Below are 23590 nucleotides of genomic sequence, written 5' to 3'. Positions count from 1 at the left end.
TGTGTTGGGGGCTGTGATGTGTTGCTTTAATGTGTGTTGCATATTAAATAGCCGGAAGAGGTTGATAAAATGGTATCAGGACTAGTACCATTGCCGCTCCGAGGGCAACCTCACCGGAGCTACCAATTCCAAACACGCGGTGCACGCCAGCCCCGAATCTCCCCATCGGCTGGTTCGATGGCTCCTTCGGGATCCCCTGCCCGCCAGCGGCAGCCGGCGCACAAGGGCTGTTCCCGGGGCTCTGGCGTCCCTGCGCGCTGCCCGCCCGGAGTGTTGCCGGCAGTGCTCCTGCTCCAGCGCCGAGCTCACCGGGCTCGCCCGGAGCAGGGCCGCTCCTCCACTCACCGGCGACACCCGGAGCAGGGGCTGCACAGGGGGCGGGAGCCGCAGGGCTCGGGCACTGGGCCGCGGGAGCGGTGAGCACGGACGAGATGCCCGGCACGGCCGCCGCCGCTGCCGGGAAAGCCGCCGCCTCCGCGGGTCCCGCGGGCGCTGAGTGGCTGCGCGGCCGGGCCGGGGCGGAGCGCGGGGGCGGCCGCCGGCCCGAGCGCTGCCGCTTCGCACTCGGGTGAGTTACGCCGCTTCCCGCTGCTGCCCGGGCCCGCTCCTGGGCTGTTGCTCAGCTACGCGCTGTCCCGGCGCGGCTCCGGGCTCCCCTTGGGGTCCGGATCAGCCTGGCAGTGGCAGCCCGAGCCGGGCTGCTCCGGCACCTCCGCCTGCTGGAAACCCCCGGCAGGGCTTTGGGCACGCAGCAGGCGGAGCCGGAGTGGCCTCTGCCAGGGCCGGTGTCCTGGAGGCTCAGAGGTGCTTGTGGTTTGTACTCACGGGCGCTGGAGCCTCTTCTCTCGAAGCCTGGGGAGTTCAGTACTGTTGTGTTGTGAACTAGTTGCACAAGAGCTGCGTGAATAACTGAAAACATTATTGAACTCCATTATAAATTTATATAATAGTGCTTTTCTTGGGCAGTTGAATAGAGGCATATCCTTATCAACAAAATGCTACGTTTAAAGAAGTAATACTTAAAAATTGTTCTGGAGCTGCTTTAATTCTTACTGCAAAATTAAGACTCAAGTGTTCTGATGCTCTTCTAGTGTGTGTTGGTATGCATATGCTATGCAGTAGAGTTTCTTCTATTGTTGTCCATGCTTTAGGATATATAAATGGATACTTCCTACAGGTGCTATGACTTCAGCAGTATTGGATGTATCTTTTTCTATTCATTGAATAGTTCCTTTTGAGTCTTGGGCTGCTTGTGACACTGCGTGGCCCGTCTGTTTTTCTAGCCCTGGGTAGCGCAGCCGTGACCTCCACCTTGCCTCCTTAGATTGTTGGCAAATACTACAACAGAAATCACTGTCTTGGCCTGTGCTACGTAAGCATCCTGTGAATTTGGTTTTGCCTGTATTACCCAGGCACTTTCAGCCTCATTCCTGAGGTACTCTTAACAGACTGATTCCTGCGTACATGATTCTGTACCTTCTTCCCCAATCCACTGCGACTTCTCTTCCAGAAACCTCGCTTTTGTTACTCATTTGCCTGCTTTGTCAAACCCTCTTTACTAAGCCACCTGTTGCACTTCTCCTATCTGAGCTGGGCAGCTGCTGATTGCTTCTCTTGCAGACCTAGCCTGAAAAGGCAGTGTGTTTTTTAGATAGCAACTTATCATCATCTTTGACATACATTCATTAAATGAAAAGTTCACATACCCTGTACCATAAAATGTTCACTCAAAATGAACAAGAGGGGACGCAGTCTACATTTAGCCCCTCAGATTTTGCAAGCCAGCAGATGGGGAGGCTGTTCTTAGTGTCTATGTGCCTGGCAGCAGCAGTCATAGCAGTGAAGGTGAGTGTGTAGGGATTGATCAAACTCCTTAACCAGAATATAAAACTTCCACTTTCAGCTATGTACTTCTGGGGGAGTTAGCAGAACTATTTCCTGCAATATTCCTGTAAAAAGTATTCCCTTGTTGTACCCTTCTGCATGGAAAGAGGATGCCCTTCTGTGCACAGAGGTGAAATGGAATGTTGCCTACACGGACCTCAAACCATCCAAGAAAAAAGATTGCAATGGAACAAGTGGTCTGGATATTTCAAATCATGCTTGAGAAGGCAGGACATAGTAGCTTTTCTCTTCAGTAAATGTGAAGTTTTTGAAATGGTTTTCTGTAACCTTGTAAAAACAAGCCACTTAGTTATTAAATTTTGAGTCTCACAACAAGAAGGCAAAAAGAATTCCCTTTCCAGCACCATGAAATGTGGGTTGCACTAGATTGGAAGTAAGACTAATTGCAACAACTGGCAAAGACAAGTGAACAAATAATGATGTGCATGCAAGTGTATCTGTTAGGGTTTTTCTACCTAGAGAGCTGTTCTGAAGAGTCTCCAGCTCAATTAGAGTGATCTCTTCAGTATAGAGGGCTTTAATGAGGAGTTACACGTACGTTTCTTTTTCTTGACCTGCTGCATTGAATCGTCAAGTGAGTGGGTTTATTTTTATTCTGTAATAGCCTCTCATTTCCACATGAGGGTAGATTCTGTGGGAAGGTTGAACAGGTACTCCACTCAGGGCTGGCAGCAAGTCTTTGCTTTTTGGGTTGTTGGGTTGGGTTTGTTATTTTTTTTTTCATGTATCTCAGTGGGTGTATCTCAGTGGGTGAAATTCAGAAATGTGTATCTCAGTGGGTGAAATTCAGAAATGTACATATTTCTGAATATATTGTTATCTACTAAAATGTAGGACAAGTTTGGAGGAAGTATGTGAGAGAGTATCACAAGCACTTCCTTAAGTAAAAATGCATTTATTTTGACATTTCCAGTAGTTCTGTGCTCACCTTGCTATTGAGCTGTATTGGTAGAGCTTTCTGTCCTTCAAAACTCACGAAAGAGTATCTTTCAGTTAAGCCAGTGTTAGATATAATGCAGTGTAGCATGTTTGGCTAAAATTAATGTAGCCTAGCAGGAGTTGATCTTGTCAATCCATTCAGGAAAACAGCTAATTGGATATTGTTATTAGTGTAGTAAATATCCATCATATGAATCTTGTTCTGTAGCATGTCTTTAAAATGTGCCAAGAAATTCGAGTTGTATTGGAAACTGGGGGAAGTGCAAGTTCATTGTCTCAGAAAACTTGACTATCTGACTTGAAGAAATTAATTTTTAGCACGCAAAGTTGGAGAAGAGATTGGCTATAAAAGTTTATTGGGAAATGTTTGAAAGAGACCAAACTGGAATAAAAAAGAACATCCATTGTAAGCAGAAGGCAGCTGGCTGTTCTTGTGTGCTTTAAAGAAGTTGAGATGTTTTTATAGGACTGTGTGGGCGGTTGGGAAGGTTTGTGTTCACTTCCCACTAATGTTCATGGGCAAGAATGAATTTTGGCTTTCTGTCTCTTACTTTATTATTTTCTTTTTTAATTGAAAAAATAGAGATGTTACTCATCCTGAATAGGAATGCTGTAGGTTATGTATAACCCTGAAAGACAAGGAAATGGTTGAAAATTATTATTGTATCTATTGTGCACCTGAATACTGGTTTGATTTCTTTTGCTTTCTTTACCTCTTAAATTTGCAAAGCAGAAAAATACCTGTTTGATTGGTACTGCTACTTCTGTGATCCTGACTGAAATGAATGTAGCAATAGCATCTTGAACATACTTATTTTGTTAAAGAAATGTCAGATACCTTTGTGCAGTATGCTGGGCTTTATAAGGTGATGTTGAGGAACACTAGAAGCAGAAGGACCCAATGAAGTATTTGTTCAGAGTAAAATCAATTCATGCTATTCCTTTCCAGAGTTTTTCAAACATGGTTGTAAAATTTTGTTGTATTTGCTCCTTCAGTAAAATTAAGAAAATTCAAAACAGTGAAAGCTGTTGGAGTTTGTCACTGAAAGTTTTTGGAATGCAGCAGGCTTTTATAAGGAGAATGATAAGAGTCAATTGCAGCCTCAGAAAAGGGTGAACTTGAGGGAGAAAGAGAAAATATGGAAAATCCAGAGGAAGATGCCAGCAAATGATGCCACATGTGCCCACATCTGTAACACTTGGGTGTGTGACTAATTGTGAAGAAAAAATTAGTTTGATTTTTGTATCTTGAGTGCTCCACCTTTCTTTTTTTTTTCTCTTTGCAATTATAAAGATAAGCTTTAAAATTACTAAACCATTCACTAAATTTAGGCCAATTTGTGCAAGGGTGATGTATTTCTAATGATTGTCTTGGCTGAAGCCAGTGCAGTACAAGTTCAGGCAATAACCCATTGGCATGAATTAAATATTAATCCCCTGCTGATTGAGTTGCAGCCAGCAAGAAGTCCTGCAAAGTCTCTGGGTTAATCACCTGGTTAAAGTTTGCTTTGGCCTCCATCTCATTCCAACCCTAAGTAACCTATTATTTTAATGTAGCACATTCCTAGAAAACTTGAAAGGGTTTGAAGTCTGTTCAGTTTTCTGATCCAGTATATTATACCAAAGTTGGACTTTGTGCCACAGAATGCCGCTTTAGGTGAAGGGGAAAGAATAGGACACCTTGGTCGGCTTAGTCCTTTCTCAGCAATAAACTGATTTAATTGGTTTTGAAAACACTTCATTTGCTACCTCTGCAAGTCCTGCAATATGGCCAATGAGAAGTCATGGAGGAGGAGCTGGAAGTCATGACTTTGAATTTGTGTTATCCAAGGATGACTGATATACAGTGAACCACAATGCCGCTCAGGGTTGCTCAACTGCAATTCTTTTATGGCATATTTGTTTCATTAAGGTAAACAATTAAACCAGCGCTGAGAACTGAAGGCAGCAATGCTATCTGTAGTGCATAAAACTGCTGAAAACGGTGGAAGGCTTATCTGGAACAGATACTGGAAAATGCATTCAATTCAAGATATGCATTGTGTACTTTTAGCTTTCCTACCCAGGAGCTGCTTTCTGTATGGGAAAAGCAGAGCTAGTGACAGTCACGTATTAATTGGCAGTAGCAAGAATTTAATTATCTTATAGCACTTAAGCATTTCTAAAGTAAAAGAGCTATAATACTGCTCTGTGAAGCACAGTGGTGAAACAATCAGAGCAACACCTATTTTTCTGTATCTGTGATTTCTAGATACATATTTATTAATTTTTCTTTACTATTCTTTAAAATAGGAAATTAAAAAATGTATTTCCCATTATATTATCTTGTTTTAATATTCCTTTAGTTTTACTTTGACATGTGTATGCCAACAGTAGCCATTTCAAATGGAAGCAAAGTCTCTCAGAACCATACCTTTAAATTAAGTATTAATTTGGCACCATACATTTAAATTAAATATTAATTTGGGTAACCAAGCAATCTGTAACAACATCGAGTGCAGATAAAATTGTTTAATTATTTGACTGCTTTGGAGAGGAGCATTTGTCTTTATCTTATGAAGGATTTTCTGTCTTTTGCCGTTTTGATTCTTGGTGAAATATTTTCTCTGTTTTCTTTCAGTGACACATTGATTTTTCAATGTTACATGTCAATACGTTGGCTTTGTATTTGCCTCTTAACTTATATGTTAATATTCACTTTAATATTCACTTTGAAATAGTTAGATTTTTGAGATGTTGTTCTGGAGATCCTGGAAAGCTATTAGGAAATAATAAGAGTGTTGTTAACTCAACTTTGAGTTAGCATTTTCCTATCAGCAGAGTGTAACTGCTGCTCAATAGTATATTACTAAACCCTAGCACAAGTACTAATTGGCACAGCTCTAGTAGAATGGGTATAGCGTAGAAATAATATTTATGTGGCTGAAATTTATGCGCTACAGATACAGTTGAAGTTTTTTATTATGTCAGTTCACATTTGTGATTTTGGCCTGATTAGCTGCAGTTTTTATACTGGGAAGAAGGAATATAAAACAGTGTTTGTTTAGCAAAGTTATTTGGAAGGTACTGTAAATGATTATTAATGTTTTCTGTCGTTAAATGTAAAGTAAACCTAAACCATTTCAGAAGGTCTGTCTTAGTTGTGGATGCTGTTGCAGTACTGAGGGAGTTGAAACCACTCAACCTTGTACATGTCTTGCAGTTAGACTTTTAGCCTAACTTCTGCAGTATTATTATTAGCAATCTAGTTAAAAAAGAGAATAGAAAGGGAAAGAAAGTTCCTTTAAGATTGAAGTTGCAGCAACAAAGTTATGCAAGATCAGTTTGAAACCATCTCGTTAAACCTTTTAAGGAAGTATCTTCTGTATTGCTATGAAATGTAAAGATATCACCTTTTCCCTCCATGCTCCCACTTCTGTCTTGCAGTTTCAAAGTTTTATTGCTGTTTGCTGTATTGATTTTACATGCTGTCTCTTGTAAGTATAACAAAAATTCCACTCCTGGAGACAGTTTGCGAAACAGAGTTTGCATACTTGGAAAATTGACTCAGAAGGAGCTTGGTTGATAGTGTGCCTGTAAGAGGAGGTTTGTTTTATGATTAAGGGTGTGTCTATTTGCTGTGTTTGAAAATTAATACCTACAAAATGTTAAAGCACTGACTTTTCAACAGCTGAATTATGTGAAAAGTTGCTGTAACTTTGATTTTCTTCCTGCTCAGGTCATCACCACTGTTTTGCTGTAAAGACCTATGATAAAAAGATTATGGGGGTTTTTGTTTGTTTGAAACCTTGTGGTAAAGTGAGTATCTTCCTACTTATTTCTGTAATTAGAGTGGAAAGCTTCCTGTGCTGCTTGGGCTCCCCATAGGGAGATCCCCATTCAGAATTCCCAGGCAGCATGTGGTTGGTGCAGGTCTGCCACTGGGAATGCTGCCTGCTCCCCCCGTGTGAGAGGGCCAGTTTTAAAGTCTGCTCTGCAGCCAGCCAGAGCTGGCTGGGTGACTTCATCATTTCTTCTTTCTGCTTTCAGGAGCTGTTTCCTTGAGTTACGTGCTGTTGGGTAAGAAGACTGAATTTTGTTCTAAATCAGGGTATTTCCAGTTGGATTGCAGTTCTGTGACCAGATGACATGTTCCACAATCAGCTGGGTAGCAGAACAATGGACAAGAGAGGATGGCAGGGATGAGTGGGTGGCTCTGAAGGCTGGTGCAGCTCAGCTCAGAAGGGCAAGATTTTTGGATGCTTCATGGCTGGCAGAAGAGCATGGAGAGTGTAGCAGCAGAGGTCACCCAAGACCTGTCAGTAGGGGCATTCCACCCCATTTTGTGGCACTAATGCTTGACTTCACTGTCACAGGAGGAGTCACTGGCATGTCTGCACCAGTGCAGATAATAGTCATGTTCTTGATACGAGTGTACTGTATCAAGATGCAATCTGCTGTGAATTACTTGACATGAGAAGCGTGGGCATGTTTTCTGGTTTATGACACAGAATTATATTCACACTTGGCTTTGTTTCTACTGTAGATGGGTCTTGAGATCTGTGTAATCTGAGGAATTTCTGGACGATTGTCCCACTGATATTTATAAAAGAAATCGAACAAACCTGAGTAAACCTTTGAAACAAGTAGGATTTAAGATGCCAAAGGATGAAAATAAAAGTACTAGCAAAAATAGTGCTAGTAAAATAGCATAATATGAAAACAAGAATTTATATTTGAATCTAAATTATTATTTCTGACAGCTAGTTTTCCAAAATATTCAAATTTAATTATTTGCTATGGAAATGCACAGTGTATTAATGTGCCTTATAGCTGTGTAACAGCTATGACAGGTTGTAACAGAGAATTACAGCACAGTGATGCTGTGCTTTCTATTTTGGTTTTCGTATTTGAACTAGAATGTTATCAGGTTAGTTCTTCAACTAGCATGAATTGTTGTGACTCAGTGAAATGTTGTAGTGCCATGGAATGTTTTCTGGCTTGATTTGTAATCCTTTATCATCGACCACTTCAGGAGTCCAGTCTGTGCTGACCGCTCTTGGGAATCTTTGCTAGCTGACAGCTAGTGCATACATCTCTAGACGTCTTTCATCTCTCAAAGTGTATTTTTGTCAGCAAAGTGAAGAATGGAAGCCACTTAAATAATAAAACTGTTAATGGAGTGCTTCAGGTTATTCTGAAACTGTCACTAAGGTCAGGCCCACAGAATTATCCTAAATTCAAAATGAAGCTTGGGATGAGAGTTTTTGATAAAATGGGCTGTGAGTTCTCCTGTGTACTCCCAAGGGGACAGACCTGGAAAAAGCCCCAAGGTAAGTGGTGGGGGGTGGAGGCTCTTGATTTGGATAGGAGGACATTACTTATGGTTGAGTTTTGCAGTTTTGTTGCTTTTTTGAAGATATTGAGCATTACTTTGGCAAGAGGTATAAAAACATTTACCTGCTCTGGTTTATGCCTTGGAAGATGAATTAGATCCTTTTGCTTTCAGGATTTATAAATTGAAAAGTGAGGGTTGGAGTGCACCACACAGACAAAGCTTTTGTTTTCTACCCAGTTATTGTTCACTTCCTCAGTGGGTTTGCCTTCTTTAAGCAGAAGCTGTCATTGTGGACAGAAATGATAAATTGACATGTAGATACCTGACTTGTTGGCTCTTACTGAGCTTTCTGATTTAGTTGTTTAACTTTGCAGGACCTTCATGTGAAAGAGATTGCTGAAGCCTTTGTGGGGACTGATGAGTTCTAGAGGCTTGCTTTTTGCAGATAAATAAGTGGATTACAAGTGCTTAAGAAAATGAGTCAAATCTACCCTTGCTTCATTATATGGAAGGATAACTCAAGTATCTTGGTGTGGCTAGAGAAAAGCTGTACGAACTCCTTTCATGCAAATTAAATAATGATTTCTATGATGCTTTGTGTAAATTTAGGCAGAGTGTTCTTGGTCAATAGTGCACAGTAGAATGGTATTATTCTTGACTGAAGTATGTCACTAATGAAGGCTGTTCGCAGTGTCAAATTAAGTTCACAGTGCCATTTAACCATGAATTACTCTTGCGGAAAAATATTGCCAGCACAGCTAAAATGTGCTCCTCTGGGTATCCCTTTCTCAAGTCTGTTACGATTCTGTACTGCCCAGTGGTGAGCTGTTGAATAGCAATGTATTTTTGGCCTCTTTCCTGGGTTTGGTTTCTTTTGCCCTTGCAGAAACTAAATAAGAAGTGTATTAGAGGTTGTACACTCAAAAAACCCCCCACCCTGCTTGTGTAGTGAGAGCTGTGCACTGACTGAGTTCCCAGCACTGTCAGTATGGATTATGTATGTGAAAAGGGCATGTTAATTGCAGGACTGACTACAATTTATTATTTAACACCTATGCCCTACGGACTTCAGTGGGAGCTGTGTACCTATGTACTCTGGCAGATGTAGGCACATCTGGACACTATTCCCTGCAATATAACCCTATTCTTAAGCTTTTAGTCTTAAGATGGTACTCCTGGCTGATGAGGTGTTTGTGTGGAATTTCCTTGATGCAGCCACAGTAGCTGTCTGTGTTTCTGAAAGAGGGCTGCTGGCTATGTGCTGTCAGGACACTGGGTGAACCTCACTGCTTTCTAACTCACCCAGGCACTCCAGTTGATTGCCACTGTAGTTTGGTTCACAAACAACAGTAACAAAGTAAGCTGCTCGTGAGATGAGCGGGGTGAAGCTGACAAGACGCAAGTTGCTTGTGAGATGAGCGGGGTGAAGCTGACAAGACATGCCTCCGGCAGTGTTAGAGTGTGTAGTGTCCACAGCCAGCCGTGCTGCAGCTGTAATGACCCAGCTGGTGCTGTCCCTGTCACTTGCCCAGCCGTCAGCAAAACGACAGCTGGAAATGGGGATTTTAAACTAAGATGCCAATGCAGTTAAAACGTAGTACAAGAAAGATAGAATCCTGGAGAATATATGGACCGTCAAACAAACACACAGTTGTCATATTTGGTTTGAAACATGCTTTCCCAAAAGGGGTGAAATGGAAATAGTAGCTAATAGGTTATAACCCAAGATTTATACAACCTAATTTTACTTGCAGGTTTTTAGGTTCTTTTCTCTGTTTGTATGTTCATTTTGCTTCCTGATTTGTTTGATTGGACGAAAGAATGTTCTATAATTTGACTGGATCATGTTTCCTAGATGACTGAGCCATTATAAACAAATCCTCCTGTGTATAAACTAGTGAGTATCCTGTGGCAATGTCTGCAGAGTACATGTTTGGCTGGGTATAGCAGAATAGCTTAAAGATAATATTTTCTATATTGAACTACAGTATTTGAAAAACATTTACTTGCTAAATTAAAGTGGGATGCAAAGGCTTTTGTATTCCTGTGGTTAAAAGATCAGTAATAATTTTCTCATATTATTTGTTTACATTTAAGTTGCTGTTGTTGTTGTATAAATGACAAAATTCAAGAAATGGCTGTTTCATTGTGATGCTGTTTTAACTTGGGAAGAAACAAACCCTCCAAACACAAATAAAGGCATTAAAGCCGTATTTTGTTTCAGGAAGAGCTGGTCTATCTGAGATGGCTGCTGCGTGAATACCTTTCAAAATGGAGTTATGCGGTGCAGTACATGGTGATTAGACAGCAGCTAGAAAGTCAGCCACAGCAGAATCACTCACTTTACTTGTTGGGGCAGCACAACAGAATTTTGTTGATGTATCAAGCAAAATCAAACAGACAGACTAACCCACTCTTGGTAAACAATCCTGTATTTTTGCCAGCCTCCCAAGTTCATTATGCAGCTTGTGTAATAGATTGTAACTTGAATACATATTAACTTTTTGTGCTTATTGACTTAATTTTGTAATGCTGCTGATGCAAGACAAAGAAATAGCAAGTCAATAACTTTGAAAGAGGAATTCAGAATTGGAGTGTAAGGGACTGCAACACTACTAGCCAAATATACTGTGGAAAAGTGAAAATTTGATTAATATGATATAATTAAGACTGAAAAGAGAAAAGCAGAACCCATTTAACTAAAACAGCAAAGCTCTGAAAACATGTGTGGCTCACTGCTTCAGATGCAAATGCTTCAGAAACCACTCTGGGATGTCAGGCGTTTTAGGACTAAGTTTGAAGAAGTGGGATGACAACCATGGCCATTTTTAGCTTGTTCTGAGCAGCCATGGTAGCACTTGTAAATATGGGCATAATTCCGTTTATTCAAGAAAAATTCATTGTAATCAGTTCACCATGTTAGACCTTACTCTGTCTTTTCCTTATGACTAAATCAGAAATAAGTGAATTTTGAGCAGATAACAATGCATGATAGATCTGGTCCTCAGTTCTAGAGGATAACTTTGGAAAAATCAGGTACTGGACATAGAAAATATGTACCAATGTCAAACTAAAGATTTTGCTTGCTGTAAGCCATGCAAATGAGACCATGGATTTGGGATTTCAATTTTTATCATTTAAGTACGTTGAGGTGGGATCAGTCCAGACCCCATTCAGCCTCTGGAAACCAATACTTTATATTAAACTCCTACTAAACGACTATTTTAAACCCACCATCTCAAATATGATTATACATCTCAAATATTGATTATACAATTTAGAAAAGCACAGCTGCTTCTGGACTGTCTGAGATACATCATGGAACAGTCTTCTGCAGAAAGATCTGCAGCACTGAGCAAGAATCCCCTGATCTGTTGTGCTGTAAATGGTCACCTCAAAGCAGACCAGATGTGGTGGGAAAAGGACACAGATACCTGTTTCTGACTATTGATGATGAGACTGAGCCAGAGAGGAGAGTGTTGCTCCTGCTGCTGTGCCCCAGGCTGGGTGTGCTGTGGGGCACTTGCACATGTCCAGTATTTTAAGGAGTGTCAGGGAGGTGGGGATTGATTGATTTTGCAGAAAAACAGAAGGTTTGCCAGAGTGAAGAAGTAAGCTGCTGTGTGTCCTTCCTTTTCCTCTTCTTTGCTGTGTTTCTGATGTACGTGTTTTCCTTTACCTGCTTTGGTCTTGCTTTACTGTTAGCATTAAGATTTTGTAGGTTTTGGAATTGAAATAAAGTTAGTACATTAATGACCATAAACAGCCTTCAACAGCTATTTTTTATTGCAGTTATATTCTTGCTCATTTTACATTCTTGAGGCTTAAAGAAACTTGTCTTTTCACTACACAAGGTGAAAATACATATATACCTTGTTTTTTACAAGGTATATACAAGGTATATTTTTTCCCTGGCAGTTTGGAAAGCTTGCTTGCCATGGAATGCCTTGAAGAAAACCATCATGTTGAGAGCTGTGCATAACTTACAGACTTAGCCTTTGTTGATACCATTCCTGGAAGACGACATTTCAGGTAAAATACATAAATAATCCACCTCTCAGAGGAGTTGTTTCTGGAGTGAGGGTTGGGAGAATGGGTGAGTAATATCCAGAATTGTATTTCCAGCCAGGCAGAACTTCTCCCAGTTCTTTGTCAGAGTAATGCCCTTAGACGAGGCTTGTAGTGAAGCTTTCTTAAGAATGCAGGACAATCCAGCCAAGAAATTTTCAATTAATCTAATTTATAAGTGTAGATCCTGACAATTTGACATTTGTTAAGATAGCTTGCTGTAATACAATGGGTGGTACAGTCTGGAATATGAGGAAAATAGAGGAGAATAGAAATTTGCATACAAAGACTTAACATTTCAGGGACTGATCTTAGCTGGCTCTGTTGGGGCAGAAGAGTGTCCCAATATGCATGGAGTGAAAATTCTCTTGCAATATCACTTATTTAAAGCTAGGGCTTTTCAAACCTTTTTGAGTCCTTTCATAGGTAAGTTAGTCTGCCAGGGCTTTAAGAGTGTTTTGTGGCTCAGGCATCCAAAGACTTTACGACCAGGAAGAGAAAATGGGCATAAAGGAAGAGAAGCAGGCTGGTGTAGTGTCAAAACATACTGGTTTAGTGTCAGTACAGTCACACCAGTTTTAGGTGGCAGAGGTATGAAAGACAAAAAAAAGGCATCCCCTACCATCCATGCAAGCACGTTGTTTCCTTCCAGATTTCTCAAAAGGTCTTGGTGAAAAATATGGGGTAGCAGACAGCTCTGCAGGGCAGTCAGGGATTTAACTCTGTGTATTCAGAAATCTCAGGTTGCTGTCATGTGGCTTTGTTTGACAGCTGTCTGTTCTATCACACTTCAAACTCTGAATTCAGACATCTGAATTTGCTGTTGTAACCCTCTGCCCACCAGTGTGAGTAACTCCTGTCATTCCCTTTCCCCCATTCTTCTCGATTGTTTTTAAAAAGTTAGGGGTTTGGGCTAACTTTGTCCGCTTTCTGTGCTCTCTTAAACATAAGGCTTATGTGTCCAGAATTTTCTTCTGTAATTGTAAGCTGTATTTAAAAAACTTACCTTGAAAAATATTTAGAAAACAAAACAGTAGTTATGGAGATGCCAGAGATTCTCTGAAAACATTAAATTCTTTATAAATAATTCTTAAAAATGACTTGAACAAAATCAGTTTCTCCAGAGAAGAATGAGGTTTAAACCTTCAGCTGTTGCTTCCACTGAGCTTTTCTTCAGTGATAAGATGCTGCCAGTACAAGCTCCTCTTGTACTTGCCTTATTACTTGATGGCCTCCTTTCCATTCTTGCCTTCAAGTGTCTCAGGTCCTTAAGCCTGTCTCACTTCCAACACGTTTTTGTTTTTTGGTTTTTTTTTTGTTAAAGCAGAAATGTAAGGTGCTTTTTTCTGCACTCCCTTCACTTTCTGGAAAACCTAAGTGATAAGAAGTGAGGGATACTTTGCCCTGTCTGTTTCCGTGGGTAAGCTGTAGGAATGCTTCCCTGCTCCTGGTGTGGTGCTGAGCTCCTGCTGCATGCAATAGCCAGTGATTCTGTTGCTCTTCTGTTGACTCCTGCTGGCATGGGAAATCATCTGTCTTCGTGGGGTTAGGTGCTAACAGATCATGGGAAAGAAAAACAAATCCTTGTCTGGTGGGAGACTCTACTCGTGATATCTCAGTTTATGGTGCAAAAGGCATGACTTGAGAAGTAAATGCACAAACCTCACAATGTGCTCTGTATCCAGGGGATAGCTTACAACGGGTTGAAGGTGCTGAGATTGTTTCTCTGCTTACACTTGGGCTGCTGAATGTTTCCATTCTAGCAAGGCTACCTGTAAATGGCTCATATTCCAAAGAACACCAAAACCAGTCAGATAAACCAGACAGGGATGAAACAAAAGATTAGCATTTTGTTTAAAGCATGGAAGTCAGTCCATGAAAGTAACATGAAAACCGGGTCTCTTTCCTTTGTTTACCCTTCTACAAACATTTCCTTAGGAGCAATAAGAGTTAATTGTCAAACTTTACAATGTAGTCAGAGATTTTCTCATAAAATGTATAACAGACTCTGCCCAGATGGCAAATGCTGATATGTAAATCTAAAACATGAAAATTTCCATTGAGGGCCAGATGGTGGCTTAATGTGAATTGTTTAACATTTATGTTTATCTTATTAAAAGTGCCTTTATATGTCCAAACTAAGCTATCAATGTGGTTGGAAGAGCATATCACTAAATGAACAGAAAAATCAAACCATCAGTACAAGGCACCTCCTGCTTATATGGATCATGGGAAAGCAAACATGTCTTCTGTTGAGAGAAGTTGTTTCTCTGTCTTCAGAATTGTGAAGAAAATCAAACCAAAATCAACCAAAATCAAATCACTGTTTGTCTGCTTGGGAAAAGTCTCAAACCCATACCATTTTCTCCAAAGTCAGAGACATTGGATGATGGTAATCCACAAGTTGAATCTCACAATGCATTTGCCCTTGGCCGAGGCATTGGTGTTCAGAGGGGAAGAGCTGAGCTCCAGGCGAGGGGGAAGCAGCGCGGCTGCAATCCCTGCTGGGCACAGGCTGGCTCTTCCTGCACAGCCCTTGGCTCTGCCAAGCCCTTCGTTTCCTCTGATGCAATCCAAGAAGTTGCACAACGGAGGAAAGAACAAGTGGGCGCTTGTGGAGGCTGTCACATGAGGCAGTGCCTTTGCAGTAAATGTGTCTGATATTCAGGGAAGTGGTCAGCCTGGCTCTGAAGGGCAGCAGCCAGCTCTGGGTCAGATGAATCTTTCACAGCACTCTAGGTGCACGTGTTCCAGCTAGAGGCCAGTCTGTGCTCACTTGTCCCTCCAAATGAGTCTTTCTGAGACCAGCACATCAGGTTGAGGCATCTAAAAACCAGCAGGTCGCTCTTGCACAGGAGAGGAGAGCAGGTTTTAATAGCCTTAGTTTTAATGAGTGCACAGTTATTTCTGGGATACTTTCACAGTAGAGGGTGAAAATTGCTTCAGTGGTGAACCTAAGGTAGACCGCCTGCCCTGTGTGGGTACCTCTGTGTATGTGTGTGCTGATGTTCAACAGGGCAGGGAAATAAAGAGGAAGACTGTGGGGAGGCTAAAGGAACAAAATTGCAAAATGTTTGCTTTAGACTGCAAGGGTTTTTTTAAGAGTTCTTTGCCATTACCGCGTGCTTGTGGTTGTGATTCATTCCTTAGTGAATCACTTGTCAGTGTTGACTCCCTTAACTTTAACCTTAGACTTTGGACTAATGACCAGAATACTTTTTTTTCTTGAAAAGGGAAGTATTACTAAAAGCATTGGTTGAAATTATAGATAAGTGTTAAGTGGCAGGTTAATATTTAAATCAGTGTGCTGTTAGATACTACATATCAGCATATTAACCAGAAGAAGACTTCCTCCATATAGCCTATTTATGTTGAGTAATTAGTTGAATTGTTATTCAAAGTTAAGACTAATATTGCTGTATTTATGTACAACTTTTCAAACTGAAAATAGGAGGGCTCTTTACCAGTTACATGATGGTAACAAAAACAAAACAACCTATTCTTTTGGTTTTAAGCATCACTAGCACAACTAAATAAAATTTAAAATGCTCCTGACAAGCAGTGCCCTCCAGGGTAGAGCGTGACACTGTTTGGCAACGCTTAGCTCTCTGCTAGATATAAGACACTGACCTAAATATGGTCACTTGAAAAATAGTGACAGGAGCCAATCAGTGCTGTCATATTTGTCAAACAACAGCTCAAGATCCTGGCAATGTTGATAAGTATGCAAGCATATTCATTCAAAAAAGAATCCTGAACTGACTGCTGCACACACAAAGAGGCAGTGGTGTACAGCCACAGCATTTTCTTTGGTCAGCTGGTGTCTTTGGAAACATCTCATCCCACTAAGGAGGCAGCACCCAAAGCTACTTGCTTTGATAATGTTGCCATTAAAATGGCTGGAAAAGGTAGTAGCTGGGTCTTATGTTTTTGTACTAAGGCTACGTGGATTTTCTTCTTAAGGAAAATGTGTTTTGTCTTCTGTAGCTACAGAAAGAAAAACTTGTGTTTTTCATTATTTAACCTGAAACAGAGCACCATTTCTGGTATTTTTGTGCATTATACACACACATGCACAAAAAAAAAAAAATCTTTTGAGTCACATTTTTAATGGTGCTTTGTAAATGAATAATTCAGAAGTAAGCCCTAAAATCCAGATCCTGCAGTTTTATCCAGAACATATTGCAAATGCTCAGAGACTAGGAAACACTTTTGGATCTGCTGCAGAAGGAGACACTGAGCAGCTGGTAAACTACTGGCCCTTAATGAAGCTATACCATATTGCAGTATCTCCAATTACTGCAGAACTTAATTAGTTCATTTTACCCTGCCAATCTGGAAAGACCAAACATTGTCTGGGGCAGCCACTGTAATAATTTCACTTTCTTTATTGCTGGCCATTAAAGCCGAGTTTGGTCTCTCCCAGCAAGGTATATTAAATATGCTTTAGATTTGGAAGTGTCCGCATTGTGTTACACAAAGATATTTTACGTAATTACCCAATTTCAGTAAAAATACATTTTTTTAGCTATTAGTAGAAGTCATTCATACCATGTGGAATGAGAATGCTGAATTGGTTTGTTCAGATGTGGGCTTGGCCTAAAGCTTTTTGCCATAGCTGTTGTACAGACATGATCATTTTGAATGGCAGCATCAGCTGGCATTCAGGTTACTTTGCTTCTCTATTTGAAAATAACCTTCAGAGAGAAGGGAATATTTTGATTTGATCTGACGACAAAAAATTCTATCTTGGGTGCAGAGCTGCTGAGTGAATCAGGAAGGTTCTGTTTAAATGAAATGCAGTGTTTGGTGTATTACTTGTACAGCGTTAATCTGATGAGGATACCCAACACTGGACATTATTTTCACATGCTGCCCTAAAGGGTAATTTTAAGCATAATGAAATGTGATGTAAAATCCAAAACTTCCAGGCACCAGCTAAATGGTTGGCATTTACCCATCTGAGAAATGCAGCGAGCAAGTATTAAAATTCTGTATCAGCAGGCATACAAATTGATACATTTTGAGTGTTAGTTTGAGTGTTTTCTTCATAGAAGACTCTAGACTTCAGCCCTAAGGATATTGACACTTTGAACAGTAAAAAACTAAAACAAAATAAGCCACTAACCCCCTTGCCCTTCCCCCCAGCGCCCCCCCCAGTAACAAGCCTTGATGGAATAAATTAAAAGTAAATGTAGTCATAGGAAATAGTATTAAGCAATTGCTCTTTCCTAAATAGCAGAATTCCATTTGGACTCTGATGAGCCAGGGGCCAACTCATTAACAGTTTTTGAGACCGTGCAACCACTGTTTATACTCAGCTGCTCCAAACCAGCCACATTTAGAACATAACACATACTAAGCTTCAAATTACAATTGCTTGCTAATAGTCTTAAAAATTGTCTTTAGTGCTTGTGATGTTATGGCACTTGGCATCTTTGAAACCATATTCTCTTGCAGCTCTGAAGCTCTATTCTGCTGATCTTTAAGAGTAATACCAAAATGGAACATTACTATTCCAAAATGCATTTTGCAGTGTGGCTCTTATAGTTACTTCAGGAAGCCTCCGTCATGTTTTCAGTCAGTTTTTGCAGTTTTACAAGAACATGTGAAAAAAAATTTACATGGTCAAACTTCTCAATTTCTCTCTTTTCTCCTAAAATTACTTTCTTTGTGGCAAATTCATTCTGTATCTTCATGTTTTCTGTGAGACAAGTTAAAAAAGAATATATTTATCCTCTGGCTAGTTCCTGTATTACCTTACCAATTGTAATAAATTCTTGGTTTCTGTGAGCCTCTGTGTGGGTCACAGAAACCAAACCATCAGATCACACACTTCAGAAAGGTCACATAGAGCCATGTTTTATTTTGGTAATTTTGTAGGATTAAGAGAAGAAGCTTCAGTTACATGAGTCTACCCATTTGACACGGAGATTTAAAGCTTTGCTGTTGTTCTAAACCAGTTCTGCCTGGGAGGAACTTGCTTAAAAAAAGGATTTCTGTTGCAGGACATGAACTTGATTGACATCCTTTGGAGGCAAGATATAGACCTTGGGGCAAGACGTGAAGTTTTTGATTCTAGGCAGCGTCAGAAGGAGTATGAACTCGAGAAGCAGAAGAAACTGGAAAAGGAAAGACAAGAGCAGCTCCAAAAAGAGCAGGAGGAAGCCTTGCTGGCTCAGCTGGAGTTAGACGAAGAGACAGGTGAATTCATTCCTGTGCAGCCAGCTCAGTGCATTCAGTCAGAAAATACTGAGCCACCTGCTGCTTTCTCACAGGTAAACTCCAGTGGTTTGAGTGTGTTTAACCCTTTTTCCATTCACAGGAAGGCATAATGCCAGTGGCTGCCTAAAATGAATTTGCATGTGTTGCTGTAATGGAAGATCTTCTGTTACTCAGGTGCAGTAACTTTTTTTCATAACTTTCCTATTTAGACCACAGAGCCTTCAAAACCAGACGCAGAGGCCTTGTCCTTTGATGACTGCATGCAGCTCTTGGCAGAAGCATTCCCATTTATAGATGAGCATGAGGTAAAAATGCACAGTTCAGTGGTTTCATGGGTGGCTTTCCACAGGGTCAGTCTCATGTCTTCTCTGACTGAGATTTGTCTTCAGAATAAGACTAATTTGTGATCTGAGTTTTCTCCTCAAGCTGGCTCCCGCTGGCAAAAAGCAGTGAGTAGGCTTGAGCCTATTTTTATATTATTCCATTATATTTTTTTTTTAAAAATGCTTTCCTTAAGAAACACCTGTTTGTTCTGCAGAAATGGTAGAACTCCAAAAACTATGTTTTTGCTTTGGAAAATGCACATTAGGGTTTTTTTTGAGGTTTTTTTAGTTGCCATTGTTTTGTTCGGCTTTTTAATTTTTTGTTTAAACCCTTCAGGCTTCTTCAGCTGCATTTCAGTCGCTGGTTCCTGCTCAGGTCAATAGCAACCCAGCCTTTGTTTCCTCTGATCAAACTCAGCCACCTGAATCCCCTGATCTAGTACAACCCACTGATGCAGAGAATATGCAGAACATAGAGCAAGTTTGGGAAGAATTATTGTCCCTTTCAGAGTTACAGGTTAGTACAACAAGCACCTGAAAAACAATGCATGATATTTTTGGAGGACTGTAGTACTTTGGGGAAGGCAGTACAGTAGCATCTGAACAGATGGTGATTATAACTTGGTTTCTACACCTGTAGAGTGTTTATAACGCAATATATGCTTTAAATTTTTTCAAAAAGAGTATATTGAAAAACATGTAGAAAGCATGAAATGAGTTGTTTATGGATAAGCCTTGGTGAAACACTCCTCACTCTGAACTTCCTCATGTTTAGCAAGTCACTGTTTGCCTCTGTGTGCAACTTGATACAGCGTGACCATGGCTAAAATTCAGCTGCTCAAAAATGGACACTTCTGAGTCACGGATCTACAACAGGAATTGTTCTCACAACTGTTACTGTAAATGTTGCGGGGCTTTTTGACAGTGTCCAGTTGTGTGAATATGATTACTTTTGCATTCAACTTTTACCTAAGGGAAAGGTTTTTTAAAACTGATAGTAAAATATATATTTAGGTACACAAAAGAGTCGGGTATATTTATATGAATGCTGTTCATATATATTCAGTAAGAACAACTTGTGAAATGTACATGAACTGGATATTTCAAAGGAACAAAAGAGTCACATTGCTAATACAGAGAATATGTAGGGATTTTTATCCTATATTTATATTTCTATTTTCCTTATATTTGATTATAAAATTGAATAAATTTATTTTCAAATATATTACTGTAGAATGTCATCATGCTTTCCAGCATGCTGCTGCTCTACTTTATGCTACTAAGACAAGAGATGATTGCTTGGTGGAGTGCCCATAAATCTGAATCATATTTCAAAAAACTAAAGTGAAAATTTGCTGAATTTTTCCTGGCACTCTCCCTCTTCCCTTTATCTTTTTCTAATTTTTTAACCTGATTACTGTGTTAGGCTTAAAGGCCCCACCTAAGTAACAAGGGCAATTGGCTGTGAAGAGGCAGCAGTGATGGTGAAAATACATTAAGAAACCAAATCAAAATAATATATTGCAGTAATTCTGAATAGTAATTGAATAATTTTCTTGAAAAAAAGATAATTAAAATGAGGGCACTGCCTTTTACAAATTATGTTTAGAGAAATGGAAAAATAGAGCTCTCACATTGAAAATCTTAGCTTAAGCCATGAACAAGCTCTAGTTAAGTAATTCCTGGGGGACAGCAGGCCTACTTATTTCAGCTGCAGTTAGGCAACTGCCAACTCATTAGAAAGTTGTTCTCGTAGCCAGTGAAAGTCCATCAGTGGAGCAGTCTGACGCTCACAGTGGTGTTAGCCAGCTGAACTAACGTGTGCTTGCCCAGCTCTATGTTAGCACTCTTCTTACTTCACCAAGAATTACATTGCTCTGTGCTGAAAGGTCCTTCATTCAGTAAATCCTAGAAGAATCTTGGTTTTGAGGAACTGTGAAATGAAAGTAATAGTGCTAGAAGTCATTGTTTGGTGTACAAGCTCATTAAGTCTCATTCAGGAATTTTACATTTCTGTACTCATGCCATTCCTAGCAGTTGTGCTTGTGAGAAGTTGAGACCTGTCAGCTCCAGGATCCCCACTCGCAATTACAGAACAGGAGGGTGCCATGCAGATTCCAGAACACACTGGAGTGGGTGTCTTCAGCATCCTGCTCTGAGCCTGAGGGGCTCTGCTCTCTTACTTGAAAATGCTTTGTCCAGAGCAAGTTGTGTTGTGCTCTTGCTTTGGTATCTCTCATCTTCCTTGACTGCCTCTTCATAGCACAAGGGTGCTGTAGTCATCTGGACTACAAGTGTTACAAAACCCCTTTATGTCCATGTTGATTGCTATTTAATGCTTTTGGGTTGTAGAAAAGGATTTTATCAATTGGAGATGTGTTGCTCAACTTCTCCCTTGCATTCCCCATCTAGTGCCTGAACATTGAAAATGATAACCTGGCTGAGGTGAGCACAATCACGAGCCCTGAAACCAAGCCAGCAGAGATGCACAACAGCTACAGTTACTGCAGCTCGTTACCCATGCTGAAAAAAGACGTTAACTGCAGTCCAGATTTCCTGGATGGTATGGAGGGCCCCTTCTCGGGCATTTTGCCACCAGAAGACACCAGCCAGCTGAGTGTGAACTCTTTAAATGACACATCCCCTTCAAACCCTGATTTCTGTGAGGATTTCTACACCACATTTATTGATACCAAGGTGAACGGTGATGCAGCAGCAACGAACACTATCAGTCAATCCCTGGCAGAGATTCTAAGTGAACCTATTGATCTTTCTGACTTTGCACTGTGTAAAGCTTTTAATGGCAACCACTCAGGGACCAGAGCAGAATGTAATGATTCTGACTCTGGTATTTCACTGAATGCAAGTTCCAGCGTAGCATCGCCGGAACACTCTGTGGAATCATCTGCCTATGCAGATAAGACTTTGGGTTGCAGCGATTCTGAAATGGAAGACACGGAGAGTGCTCCTGGAAGTATGCTGCAGAGCAGTGCTGGTGTGTACTCTTTGCACCTCCAGGATCAAGTGTTTTCTTCCTTAGGGCCAAGCACTCAAACACCAAGTTTGGCACGTACAGCCACACCAAAGAAAGAACCCCCTCCTGCTCCCGGCCAGCCCAAAGCTCCCTTCACAAAAGACAAACCTCCAGGCCGCCTTGACGCTCATCTCACGAGAGATGAGCAAAGAGCGAGAGCTCTGCAGATCCCTTTTCCTGTTGAAAAAATCATCAATCTCCCTGTTGCGGACTTTAGTGAAATGATGTCTAAGGAGCAGTTCAACGAAGCCCAGCTTACACTTATTCGAGATATACGCAGGAGAGGCAAGAACAAAGTGGCTGCTCAAAATTGCCGCAAAAGAAAACTGGAAAATATAGTAGAACTGGAGCATGATTTGAGTAACCTAAAAGATGAGAAAGAGAAATTGCTTAAGGAAAAAGGAGAGCATGACAGGAGCCTTCATCAAATGAAAAAGCAATTCACCACCTTGTACCTCGAGGTCTTCAGCATGCTACGTGATGAAGACGGAAAGCCTTACTCTCCTAGTGAATATTCACTGCAGCAAACCAGAGACGGCAACGTCTTCCTTGTTCCTAAGAGCAGGCAGTCAGGGACTAAACTTTGAAGGGCAGTACAGCAGGCTCCTGTTCTCTGAGTTACTAGTTTTGTATCATTATCATGATAGTTTTTACTGTGAGGTGGAATGCAGAATTAAGTAATATTTGTCAAGTCTATGCAATGATAATTTTGAAGTCCTTAATTAGTTTATGGAAGATGCAAGTTGAAATTTAATCACAATGCAGTTGGGTATATACAAATTTTTTAATCTGACTTTATAACAGACATTTCCTTCTTATAGCACCACTTTGACTAGTTTCCATATATATGTAAATATTTAAATATGCCATATTTATATACTGTTCCTATCTATTGTTATATTCATAGATTTGATATATATATATATATATATAAAAATGATTTTAGCCTTCTGAATATAATTTCTTGCAAGGCAACCAGGATGGCTTCTTATATTTTTTATAAATATGCAATAGTGTTCCCCATTTTTCTTACACGTTTATATTTGCTTTATATTTAATATATTAATTTAGTATAAAAGTTGACACTCAGTGTTTGATTTTGCTTTATCAGCTCATTAAACTTTTTAAACTCTACTTCATACACATTTATTTCCTTAAAGGAGAGAAATCCTTGCTAGTTTTCCAAGGCTAAGTCTTCCTAGCATAATTATCAATCACATAGCAGTGTCAGCATTACCAATACTTCATTCAGCTTCATTTTAATAACCTTTGGAAAGACCATGTAACATAAAGTTCCAAGTCTATGCTAAGCTCACATTTTTGTTTTCCTCCGTGAACACTATGTAAATTCATGAGATCTTTTCTCCAAAGGCACTCAAAATCTGTTAAAGCATTGCCAGCATTATGCCTTTTTCCAGCTAAAATTTCTATAGGCTTTTGAGCAGTTCTAGAAATACACTACTGTGCCTCTGACTTCAGTCAATGAGCATCACCTCTCCCTGCTGTTACTCTGGTGCTTATGGAAAACTGCATACTAGCAGCCATCCACCTGCCCTGTTTGGAATCTCTGCTCAGTGAATTGAAAGCTTTGTGGAGTTTAAATTATGATTTATAAAAGAGTAAAAAATGGGCAAATAAATAGCATGGTTTTGTTTACTACTCAAAAGAACTCATTGCACTTGATTGTTTTGTATTTTTTCAATACAGAAAATGCATAATTTGTAAGACATGTTGATCTGAAAATTAAAAACTATTTTCATCCCTGTGCAAGTTCTAAAA

The 23590-nt window shown here is 40.2% G+C and overlaps 2 protein-coding genes across 4 annotated transcripts in view; one reads left to right on the top strand and one right to left on the bottom strand.

Moving 5' to 3' along the window:
- Positions 1–9602, bottom strand: part of LOC121335491 — a 14965-nt gene extending 5363 nt beyond the window's left edge. The window contains exons 1-3 of the mRNA XM_041403692.1: positions 9464–9602; positions 711–909; positions 89–556 (exon numbers count right to left, since the gene is read on the bottom strand). Of these exons, the coding sequence (XP_041259626.1) occupies positions 89–556; positions 711–909; positions 9464–9602 (806 nt within the window). The remainder of the gene's footprint in view (positions 1–88; positions 557–710; positions 910–9463) is intronic.
- NFE2L2 (nuclear factor, erythroid 2 like 2) lies at positions 538–23590 on the top strand. Of its 3 annotated transcripts, none has more exons than XM_041403740.1 (5): positions 538–568; positions 18238–18507; positions 18664–18759; positions 19115–19294; positions 21190–23590. In XM_041403740.1, the coding sequence occupies exons 2-5, from the start codon at positions 18241–18243 to the stop codon at positions 22396–22398; spliced, it is 1752 nt and encodes a 583-aa protein (XP_041259674.1). In that variant the 5' UTR covers positions 538–568; positions 18238–18240; the 3' UTR covers positions 22399–23590. The 3 variants fall into 3 exon arrangements, with proteins under 3 accessions (XP_041259674.1, XP_041259675.1, XP_041259676.1); XM_041403741.1 differs by lacking the exon at positions 538–568 and adding an exon at positions 12080–12193; XM_041403742.1 differs by lacking the exons at positions 538–568; positions 18238–18507; positions 18664–18759 and adding an exon at positions 18568–18628.

Source organism: Onychostruthus taczanowskii, unplaced genomic scaffold (assembly GCF_017590055.1).
Source record: "Onychostruthus taczanowskii isolate IOZ18803 unplaced genomic scaffold, ASM1759005v1 scaffold20, whole genome shotgun sequence".
NCBI lineage: Eukaryota > Metazoa > Chordata > Aves > Passeriformes > Passeridae > Onychostruthus > Onychostruthus taczanowskii.
This window is presented reverse-complemented; position numbering and strand designations above follow the sequence as displayed.

Excerpts from the sequence above, each read along its gene's own strand:
- NFE2L2 (XM_041403740.1), top strand. The coding sequence starts at position 18,241 with ATGAACTTGATTGACATCCTTTGGAGGCAAGATATAGACCTTGGGGCA. Across the intron at positions 18,760-19,114 it reads CATTTATAGATGAGCATGAG|GCTTCTTCAGCTGCATTTCA; the intron begins GTAAAAATGCAC and ends TAAACCCTTCAG. Across the intron at positions 19,295-21,189 it reads TGTCCCTTTCAGAGTTACAG|TGCCTGAACATTGAAAATGA; the intron begins GTTAGTACAACA and ends TTCCCCATCTAG.